Genomic DNA, 12,160 nt, shown 5'->3' on the forward strand with positions numbered 1-12,160 from the left:
GTGGGATTTGTGGTCAGCAGCAATTCAGGTCATTGTAACCGCATACACTAGTTTCTCATGCAGACGCACACACACACACACACACACACACACACACACACACACACACACACACACACACACACACACACACACACACACACACACACACACACACACACACACACACACACACACACACACACACACACACACACACACTGCTCAAATACCATCAGTCTCAGTTGAGTTGCATGGCCCCGGAAATACTGATCGTAACCACCTACATAGATTAAAGTTCTCAGTCGCTACGACTGATTTCAGTCATTTGGATTCCATAGAAGTCAGCATGTCTTCTATGGAAGCATAATGTGCAGTGAAAATAGCCGATCTACAAGCTCTCAATGCGTCACAGACGCTTGTAGATCGGCTATTTTCCGTTATTATTTTAAGATTAGAGCATTTGAAGTGGTCAAACTAGCAACATGTTCAGAAGCATCTTCCATAAAATCTCGGATATTTCGTATAAAAGCAAAGGTAAAAGCCTCGATCCTTCACCTTGTTGCCAGTATGTAGAACAGCAGCAAACAATGTCACTAAAATCATCATTTTACATTCAAATCAGGTAGAAATAAATAAAGAAAAGAGAAGTGTGGATATAAAAGCACAGGGTGAGGAGATATAAGCCTCTTTGTGGAGGATAAAGAAAGGGGGATAAATATTTCATCATCACAAGCTTTTTAAAGCCTCTTTCACCTGGTTGCCAGTATGTAGAACAGCAGCAAACAATATTACTAAAATCATCATTTCACATACTGTATTGTGTTAATATTCTCCTTTCACACTGTTTCACAAATCGCAATTCGTCGTGAGATTTTATTTTGCTTTAACCCATGCACCTACTGTATGATACATGAGTGTACACTGGCAAAATCCTGTGTCACTGTCAGCTTGATAAAGAGTCAAAATGGACGGGAGCTTTTTTCTATAGCACCATATCCCTATCTACTGTAACATTAGTCCCCCCGGGACACGACTCACTGACTCCCACGCACATCTCTGTCACGCAACTCTGGCTGCCCTGGCAGCAACTCACAAACCATGGGCTCTTTACTGAGAGTTCATTGATGAAATATTTAGGATACCATAGCATGCTTCCTGCTGCTTCAGTTCACACAGTCCCCCCACACCTTTTCTATTGCTAAGAAAAAGTCAACAAGGACGGAAAGAAATAGAAAGGTCTATTGTATAGGCTAAATCGTTAAATAAGCCAACATGTTTTTGCCAGTGCTATAATAAAAACACCTATCTATGATAGGATATCTACGATGCATTGTTGTATCTACGACCAATGGGATGTAATCACCTGACCCAGATAATAACATGATAAACAAACAAGGTAAACAAATAGAAAATAATAAAAGCTCAAAATAACATGAGATGAGATTACACAGAAAAACGCACACACACGAGCGAGTGCGCACGCACGCACAGACAGACAGACAGACAGACAGACAGACAGACAGACAGACAGACAGTGTCATCTGCTGTGAGAAGAATGGGGAAGCATACTGTATATATTTATACATGTATAAAGAAAAGAGAACATATAATTTACAGACAACGTGAAGTATATATATATGGATAGATCCACATTGAGACCAGAGCTTCAGTTAGGAGGTCTAATGTGTTTAATGTCCTAAATGCGTAATAAAGAATCATTAACACTGCGAAATTCACTTAAGCGTCTAGCCATGGGGTAATCATGATTCCTAATGGCATGCCTATGCTAGGCAAGGCCATCTCTCAAGGCGTCTTTTAGTATGGCCTACGGTATGTAGGAAAGAACCTTCCACACATGGACACGACAGATGGTATATGACAACATTTGTGTTACAGTTGATGAAAACACGCCAACACGTGGGCTCGGTACGTATTCACCTACGTGCTTGTGTAATCTTGTTGCATCCAAATAGGCACACAAACACCTACACACCGATATGTTTTCAAGACCACTCACACTCACACACATATTTAGCCATACATGCAGATCTTCCTTTTTAGTCCCTGGGCAGGTCTCTTTTTACCAGCTTGCAAAGCACGCTGGTCTAAGAAGAGACTGACCACTAGTGTCACGTGTTGACATATTCTCGATCATTGGCTGTCCTTTAAGCCAATGGGGATACTTTCCCATACTCTGAGCGGGCGGTCTCGTCCTCCCAAGTTGGCTACTATGGCTACTAGACACGCCTCTCGCCTCTATGGCTACTATACACGCCTGCCGTCGGTTCAATCACTGTGACACTGTAATATATAGGACTGAAGTTAAAAAAATCCCTCAAAATGTAAGTAAAGTACTTGAGTAAATGTACTTAGTTACTTTACACCTCTGCATACGAGCTGCGTAGCATGCGTTCTGGCCTAGCAGCGTTGCCACATTCTGCGAGAGAAATAAGCAACCAGGTCTAAGCCAATGGGGAGCCACTAGTATTGTTGCCAGATTCTGCGAGACAAATCAGGAACCAGGTCTATGAAAACAAGCCACACACACACACACACACACACACACACACACACACACACACACACACACACACACAGGAAAAAGAAAGCAAGCTGGTATACATGACTGTGTGTCATGTCTTGTTTTTTTGTTGAGCCAATTCGCCTTTATTTCTGCACCACCTGTCCATGCACAGGAGAATTGTACATTTTAATACAATTTTAATCATACAAAATAAACATAAAAGAAGATACCAAACATATATGGTAAGCACAGACAAGTGAGGGAAACTATTAAGCATTCATACGGCAGCGGTGGCCTAAAGGTTAGCAGAGCGCACTCGTTGCCGGAAAGGTTGCCGGTTCGATTCCTCGGACCGACAGGGAAACATCCGGGTGGGGAAGTGAATGGCAACTACTCACCCCTCCCCCCAACACCGCTGAGCTGCCCTTGAGCAAGGCACCGAACCCCTAACTGCTCTAGTGGAGCTGCTCAGTGGCCAACAGTGTAAGACTGTGGTTGTACTGGTCAGCTCTCAGGTTTTAATGTCTGTGTCTGCCTGTGTGTGTCTACAGTATGTGCAGGGCGTTGCTGAAAATGAGCACTTGTGCTCAGCTACTACCCTAGGTAAATAAAGAACTAAAATGAAAACATAAACATTCACAAGATGCATGACGAGCAGCATAAAAGCACTCCCAACATCCAAGCATAGGGAGGTGACACTGAGTGACAGTGATAGGCTGGTGGCTGACGTCATGCTAACGCAGTCCATTGTGTGAGTGTGAGAGGGGCCAGTTTAATGAGCTATGTGTAGGAGCAGACTGCACCGCTCTGAGCTGCAGGAGGCCATGTTTGAATGGCAGCTACTTCCTGTCTGCCCCAGTCTTAATGAGGTGTGTGTGTGTGTGTGTGTGTGTGTGTGTGTGTGTGTGTGTGTGTGTGTGTGTGTGTGTGTGTGTGTGTGTGTGTGTGTGTGTGTGTGTGTGTGTGTGTGTGTGTGTGTGTGTGTGTGTGTGTGTGTGTGTGTGTGTGTGTGTGTGTGTGTGTGTGTGTGTGTGTGTGTGTGTGCTCCTAATTACATACTTGTGACAGACGCAAATGTCCACTTGAGACAGAATGATGAGGAAGTGAATGACGGCATTTTGTTAGACCTCAAGTCTGAAAGGGAACCATTTTAGGGTTTATGGGTTTGCAATTAGGATTATGTTAACCTTCGTCTTAAAGGGACACTATGATGATAGACTATCTACAATAGGCTTATCTACAAGCTTACAACACGTCACGCTGAGACATGTTGAAAGCTTGTAGATAGCCTATTTTCCGTTATTCGTTATTTTAAGATTAAAGAGTATTTGAAGTGGTCAAACTAGCAATAGAATCTTCCAGAAAATCCTGGCGTCTGGCATTTTATTTTAAAATTACATTCCTTTTTTTATTGGGGCTGGTATGGCTGACTTCAGCATCAATCTACTATTTCTTCAACTGGTCGGTTGTATGGCTACCAAAACATCTTAATTCTACATATTGTGTTAATTGTTTATGAAACACAACGCTAGTGTGTGGGGGATCCTTTCACGCTGTTTCACAAATCGCTTATTTAGGACTTTAAAAATCTGCCATGAGATTTAATTTTCTTATCTTAATCCATGAATCTGTGAAAGTGAAAACTACATGTCTCACTGCAGTGGCTGAAAACAGTGGCGTCTGTGACTTTGTCCTTGTCCACTTTGTTTACAGCAAAAATGGTGACCTTGTTAAATATGAATTGGGTTGATGTAGACGGTATGGGCATGCCAGGCCTGGTTTTAGATTAGATTAGACTTTATTGTCCCAGGAGGGAATGTTTGCTTCAGTGTACAACACTGAAGCAAACAGATATAAACACAGCAACATACTACAGCAACACACAGGTAAAGAAAGTACATCCATCCACACATCCTAGCACAGCGCTTCTCAAATTTTTATAAGGTGAGGCAAACCCATGGTATCTCTGCTGAGGCTTCATTGATGAAATATTTAGGCTACTATAGAACAGTGGACCCCCAAATATATATATATTTGGCCATGGACCACTGGAACCCGATCTGAAAACATTTTTCCAGGGACCCCCAGAAGAGATTATTGTGGATTATTATTCAAATTTTCCACTGACTTTTCCATACATTATTATGTATATTTTAAGTGAATCATCTTTATTGTCACATCACAGGTTTACTGGTGTAAAACAGTGGGTGAAATTAGTTTTTGTGCATTTACGATAATTGTTTTTATTTGTATTAATATTATGTGTTGCTAACACATACCCCCTCTGACCTGCTTTTTTTTGTTTTGTGTGTGTGCAGCTGGATCTCGGTGCTGACCAACAGCAAGGAGGAGGCGTTGAACATGGCGTTTCGAGGGGAACAGAGCACAGGAAGTGAGGATGGCATGGACGACCTGACCAAGGCCATCATAGAGGACACGTTCCGCATGCCGGGCAACGAAGTCTGCTGCGACTGCGGAGCTGCAGGTGTGTGTGTAGCGCGCATGCGTTTGTGTGTGTGCGTGTGTGGGTGTGCGTGTGTGTATGCATGGATTAAAGTTCTCAGTCGCCACGACAGTCATTTGGATTCCATGGATGTCTTTTATGGAAGCATGTTGCGCAGCGGAAATAGCCAATCGACAAGCTCTCAAAGATTAGAGCATTTGAAGTGGTCAATTTTGCAATTAGAAGCATCTTCTATAAAACCCTAATGGTCTGGGATATTTCATAAAAGCAACGGTTAAAGCCTCAGTCTGTGATTTATTCACCTGGTTGGCAGTATGTAGAACAGCAGGAACAATATTACTAAAACATCATCATTTTACATATTGTGTTAATTCTTTAGGAAACAGCGCTAGTGTGGAGGGCTCCTTTCACACTGTTTCACAAATCACACATAAGGACTTGGAAATGTTTTTCAGTCCGATTTTATTTTTGCTTTATTCCATTGTGTGTGTGTGTGTGTGTGTGTGTGTGTGTGTGTGTGTGTGTGTGTGTGTGTGTGTGTGTGTGTGTGTGTGTGTGTGTGTGTGTGTGTGTGTGTGTGTGTGTGTGTGTGTGTGTGTGTGTGTGTGTGTGTGTGTGTGTGTGTGTGGGGTTCTCACATTCCACATTCATCGTTGTCCTGCTTTGTGCTTACTCACCGTTCACCTTGTGGTAAAGGGAAAAGATGACACCTTTAGTTTCAGCGTCCTCTGTCCCTGCTGAGTCTCAGAACCTCACCCTGTGCAGTGCACGGCGGCACGCTCCATCTTCAAGGGTGTATCAAAAACCTGTTTGTGCTCGTCTTATTTCCCGTTTGTCATTGTCACGCCTCTATGCTATACATCCAATATATGTATGTTATCGTTGTTGTCGGGCAGAAACCTCTTATCTCCAGATTCTAACTTTTTTTCCCTGTAAATGAACGCCCCTACTTGATCATGCTACAGCGTCACACAAAAGCATCAAAAGTAGCAGATCTACTTGCTTGTGGATCTGCTACTTTTGATGCTTTTGAATTTGAATCCTGAAAAGTTACAGTTTTGGACATATGAGGTTTCCACCCGACAGAGACGATATAACGTTTGAGCTATAGCTACCTGGCAAAAAAAATCGTCCAGCTGTCGTCAGCAACAAGCAAAGCCCTGTGCGTGCGTGTGTGAGTGCGTGCGTGCGTGCGTGTGTGTGTGCGTGTGTGTGACAGCAGCATTGTTAGCATTCTGGACACAGTCTGTTCCCTGATCCTCCCTCCACGTGTAGAAGCAACGACTCAGCAGTCCACCATGCAAACATTCAGGCCCTCTGACACCGAACCACACACACACACACACACACACACACACACACACACACACACACACACACACACACACACACACACACGCACACAGACTTGATTAATACCCAGCCTGCTCTTTGTCAGCACTATCACACAGAAGCAGCCCCGAAGAAGGGGATGACTTTGCTCTGAAAGGGAAAAAAAGGAAAAGAAGGAAGAGAAAACAACAGCCTCACGCTCAGAGAGGAATAACATCTTTATTACATCACACATCGTTACATAACTCTCCGCACAAGCTCCGCGCCGACCCTGATGACCATGCAACCGGAGAGGAGAGGAGGTGGGATGGGGTGGTGGGGCAAGGGGGTTAATTTGTCCGACCATCCAGCTGTGTGTCCGCTGTGTACGTTTCCAGAGTGTTAACCCATTTAGACCTGAGACGATACGATTCTACAAAATTAATGTTTTCTAAATCCCAACAGTTTTCTGAAATACTATTGTTGCTATATCAGTGGTGCTCAAACCTTTTCACATCAAGGACCGCCAAAATGATATTTATTTGGCCACGGACCCCCATCTAAAAAATATTTCGTTCCAGCCAGGGACCCCCCAGAAGCAAAGATTTGAGTTATCAAATGTTCGCTTTAAATATATATGCCTAAAGATTTGCAAAAACGATTTTCACAACAAATAGCAGATCTACAAGCTCGTAGATCTACAAGCCCGTAGATCTGCTATTTTTTAATAGCCAAAGTATAAAATATGGATAAAGTGGTTACACAGATGCGTTCTCAGTTTGAATGGGTTAACTCGCGGTAAAAGGTGCATAAGATACGCCCCAAACCAGACACTTCCATTTCTGTGTACTTTGGTGGTCGGTGGATGGACGGGGTCCCGTTCCTGACAAAATGTTAGCTGCATGGCTTTAGTGAATGAGTTGTCATCTATTTTTTATCTCGCCCCCCCACCCCTGCCTTGATCTAACATGGTGATGATGGTCTTCAAGGTCAAAAAGTGCTCATGGCCTGTTTTTTCCCTATAAGAGGCAGCTCAAGGGGGTATTAGCAGAAGCACCTATAGAGGTCACTGTGCATCATCATCATCATCTCATCAAGGCTTGACCCCTCCAGATTTGACTGTGTGCGCGCTGAGCTTGATGATCAAGCTCAGCGCGCACAGTCAAATCTGGAGGCGTTATTGTTATGTCACATAGCCAACACAGCTGATCTACAAGCTCACAATGCACCATATTGGGAGGACACGTTGTGAGCTTATAGATCGGCTGTTTTCAGCGAATCATCTCCTATTTTGCGCCAAACGTTCACCTATTATGACATATAACTCAGAGTCAAAAGATTTACCCGGTAAAAAGTCAGGATTTTACTGTGTTACACTTTGTGACCCATTGTCATCTAGCATCTGTTGTAAGTGTGTGTGCATGTTTGTATGTATGTACTGTATGTGTGTACGTGCTGTACACACATACAGTACGCATACGCATGTCAATGGACGTTTGTGTATGTGTGTGCATACACCTATATGTTTATGTATGCACATTCATGTACATGCGTATGGGTGTGCGTGTGCGTGTGCGTGTGTGTGTGTGTGTGTGTGTGTGAGGATGACTCATTGGTTTCGGGCTGCGTCTGATGATGTTCCCAGCCTCCGGTGGCAGGTGCTGTCCTGTCAGATTCAGCTCTGCCCTTCTCTGCTCTCTTAAAGCCACCGTGTTCTCATTACAGCACAATCACATCACCAATGCCACCGCTGGCTTATAAGCCTCGATATAAGCTCCAAGATTATGTCACAACTTGTGGTGTGCAACTGCAATACTTGACTGCTGCAAGAGACTCAACTGAAGGGTATTCAGGCAGACAGCCACCTAAATTATCGTTATCGTCTCCATATTCTTACTTTCTTTTTCATAAATGAATGCCCTACTTGATCGTACTACAGCTCGCACAAAAGAAGCAGATCCACAAGCTCGAAACGTGGCCCGAAGGGCCACGTTTTGAGGTTGTAGATCTGCTACTTTTGAATTTGTATCCTGAAAAGTAACCGTTTTTGGACATATGAGGTTTCCACCCGACGGAGACGTTATATTTTCTGGGTGTTTCGCAGAATCTCAAATGAACTTTGAAGGTTGAATGTCGGGACAAACAAGACCTTAGTATTGAATTTCCCATCTTCAAGTTATTTTACCCTCAACGAAATGATATAGAAACAAACTGCCCTGACATCACAGTTCCTATCAAAACTGCGAAGGGAATTCCAGTGTGATGATTCTGTCGGGTGTCGTTGCACGGCGGCTAATGACCGCCTTGCACTGTGGTGTCTGTCTGTCAGTCACCACAGGAAAGTGGTTGCCAGATTGCCACATGGCTCTTGCTAAATCAGAGCACCATACACTCATGTGTTTTGCTTGGCAGTGGGTGTTAGGCAACAGCCTCTCTATCTCCTGCAGTGTGATGTGGCTGTGGTCACACTCAGTCCTGTGCTGGCTACGGTCCTCTGGTGGTGGTGTGCGCTGTGCTGCCGAGAGTCTTATTATTTTAGCCAGAACATGCTGGACCAGACACTGCAATGGAAACGCAAGGTCGTCATGGCAGTGGCCTTTCTGATGAATAAGCTTAACAACTCATTGAGTGCCAGAATTAATGTATAAATTAAGTCAGCCAGTGCCAGCGTTTTTGAGCATTTTTATTAACCTTTCAAGAGCCACTGAATATTTCGTTCCAGGACGATCGACCCACCGAGTGTCGCAAAAGACGAAGGAGTGCTTCTGCTTCCATTCTTTAGTTATTGGCTGTTGAATATAGCTTGTTCTCTCCAAAAAAGCAGAAAAAAACAAGGAAGCAGAGAATTTTTTTTTTTCTAAATCCTTTAACGTTAGATCGGACGGGGCTGGGTTTGTTGTGATCACATTATTTCCGGATCTACTCTTCTCCAGAAGTCATAGGATCACTCATAGGTTGGGCAACAGCGCCATCTAGCATAAACCGTGAAAACAGGGTTTGGACGTGTTACACGTCTTTGGCACTCTGGGCTTTGGAAAAAATGGACGTGTTACACGTCGATGGCATTGAATGAGTTTTAATGTTAACTTAAAGCAAACATATTGTGATATTATTAAACATTCAGTACTATATCGTTGTTGTCGGGCACAAACCTCCTATCTCCATATTTTAACCTTTTTAGTGTTTTTTTGTAATTACACGCCCGACTTGATCATACTACAGCGTCACACGAAAGCATCAAAAGTAGCAGATCTACAAGCTCGAAACGCGGCGTGTGGCGACGCGTTTTGAGCTTGTGGATCTGTTACTTTTGCCATTTTTAAAATTTGAATCCTAAAAAGTAACAGTTTTGGACATATGAGGTTTCCACCCGACAGAGACGATTATGTTCATTGGTCATAAAACGTCTCTCCCCTTCCTTAATCTTTAGTCTTCACAATAACGTCATGGACTGTTAGCTCTCTTTAGGATCAGTTACGTACATATGACACTCATATGGATGTCACTCTGTTTGTTTGTAACAGACCCTAAGTGGCTGTCCACCAACCTGGGCATCCTGACCTGTATCGAGTGCTCTGGGATCCACAGGGAGATGGGCGTCCACATCTCCCGCATCCAGTCCATGGAGCTCGACAAACTAGGAACCTCTGAACTCTTGGTGAGTCAAACACATCAAATACAAATTAATTTGTTGGATTCATGTTAATGTGTATTTTCAGATATTTAACTACTTAAACCCTCAATACTTGATAAACTTGACCTTTGACTCTGTACTTGGTCTGCTCTTTTTTCCCTTTACACCAAACCTCTTTGCCGAAAATAACAGATCTGCAAGCTCACAACGCCTCGCAACGTGAGCCGCTGTGAGCTTGTAGAACTGCTATTTTCGGCTAATGTTCCCCTCAGAATAGGGATTCTAGCGTTCAAGTGGTTAATGTAACAAAAAAGTTCCTATCATACAAAGATTTGGCGGCCCCCTTGTAGTAACTCTGAGGACCCCCTAGGGGTCCCGGACCCCCTGTTGAAGACCCCTGCTGTAAATAGTAGAATTTATTCTTTTTGCAGTAGGTAGCTAACTGTCCTTGACTAAATCTAAATTTGTACTCCATGGTACAAAGTGGTTAGAAAGTGCTTGGACAACAGCAAACAATGACACAGAATCAAATATATTTGATTTTGATAATAATTGATATCATTTAGGAGTAGATAGATAAGCTGATATAGGATTTGATCAGCCTTCAGCAGTGGAGACACACGTGCTCCCACAAACAGTCTCTGGGCTCTTATGAATATCATTCTACTGTTAACATTCTACTGTGATGCGATGCAGATGCTGACTTGATGATGCTCCTTTTTTTCCTTCCCAGCTGGCCAAGAATGTAGGCAACAGTAGTTTCAATGAGATCATGGAGGGGAACCTCCTTTCAGCAAAGCCCACTCCCTCCAGTGACATGTAAGCTGTCTCTCACAAACCATAAATCCTGGGTTTTTATCTTGTTCACACGTCGTTGGAAAATAGCTTCCATCTTGATTAAACCTCATTCCATATGTTCCTATTGCTATACAGGACAGCGAGGAAAGAGTTCATTTACGCCAAGTATGTGGACCACAAGTTCGCCAGGAAGACGTGTTCGTCTGGGCCGGCTAAGATGATCGAACTGTTTGAGGCGGTCCAGAACCGAGACCTGCTGGCGCTCATCCAGGTGTATGCGGAGGGGGTGGAGCTTATGGAGCCCCTCCCAGAGGTGGGGCCGGTGAGTCTAACCTTTTGGCCTTTTGCCTCCAACATACTTTTGCCTCATAGAAGCAAACAAAGAGTTATTAGATAATAATTGTAGATTGAGTAGACCCTGTGTATACAGTACCTTGACTATATCCATCTCATACCAACATCCCATATCATGTTTTTTCTCTCTTTTCTTTTTAAGTACTGCACTGTAAACCAGGGTTTCTCAATGTGGGTGCCATAACACCAGTCCATGAGTGCCACGGAATACTTTGATAATATTTGGAATTTAGCAATATCATGCATAAAATAAATTTGTTTATTGGTACAAAGTTATTTTCAATCAGTTCTAACCGACCGGATATTCTCTCAAGTGTTCCTCATGACATATCTCAGGGGGAAAGGTTTACGCATTTACATGCGTAGACCCGCTGCAAATGCTCTCTTCCTACGTCCGAACATTACCTGTCAACAGAAGTCTGAGGCTAGATTAAAGGGAGATATGGATAGGTTTCTTAGAACAAATAACATTGCTCCCATTCAGCAACTGACATTGGAGGCCGTGTCTGAGCCGGGAGCGGCAAAACAGCCACAAGTGAGGCTTTATAACAATTGCTCCAGTATGGTTTCAGCTGGAATGGTGCTGCTACCTGACCCATACCAGAATGCCTGATCTGCCGGGGAACTGCAGCGATGGTACCAAGCAAATTAGCAAGGTGTTCTGAAACAAAGCATCCAGGATATACAATTCCATGGACGCTGAATATTTTAAGAGATTGAAATCACAAAAAGAGAGAGTGAACGTAATGCTTTCAACTGAGTGTGTTCATTTGAATGTTGTGGTCTCCAATCATCATCTCATAATAATAATAATAATAAGAAAAATCATAATAATCAATCATTAGAATTATACAAAATAGTTATAGTAGTTCTGTTATGTTAAATGTCATGTTAAAGTAGTACAATATGGATATACTATAATATAAATATATGGTGTTTGAGTGAAAAGAAGCAATGCAATTTGGGGTGCCATGAATGAAAAGCATTATGAATAGGGGTACTGTCGTGGAATTCCCGATTCGGAGTCGGAGACAATATTCTAGGTGGTGATGGTTATGCTTTAATGTACATGATATCATGGGGAGAAGTACGT

General features: G+C 43.1%; 1 protein-coding gene across 6 annotated transcripts in view; it reads left to right on the forward strand.

Annotated features, from left to right (window-relative positions):
* asap1b (ArfGAP with SH3 domain, ankyrin repeat and PH domain 1b) overlaps positions 1 to 12,160 on the forward strand; it is an 80,421-nt gene that overhangs the window by 53,631 nt on the left and 14,630 nt on the right. For all 6 annotated transcript variants that reach the window (XM_080418429.1, XM_080418433.1, XM_080418431.1 and 3 more), the window contains 4 exons: positions 4,825 to 4,991; positions 9,806 to 9,939; positions 10,649 to 10,734; positions 10,849 to 11,035. In XM_080418429.1, coding sequence (XP_080274555.1) covers positions 4,825 to 4,991; positions 9,806 to 9,939; positions 10,649 to 10,734; positions 10,849 to 11,035 — 574 coding nt within the window. The remainder of the gene's footprint in view (positions 1 to 4,824; positions 4,992 to 9,805; positions 9,940 to 10,648; positions 10,735 to 10,848; positions 11,036 to 12,160) is intronic.

Source organism: Gymnoscopelus braueri, assembly GCF_963280865.1.
Source record: "Gymnoscopelus braueri genome assembly, chromosome: 21".
NCBI classification, from domain to species: domain Eukaryota; kingdom Metazoa; phylum Chordata; class Actinopteri; order Myctophiformes; family Myctophidae; genus Gymnoscopelus; species Gymnoscopelus braueri.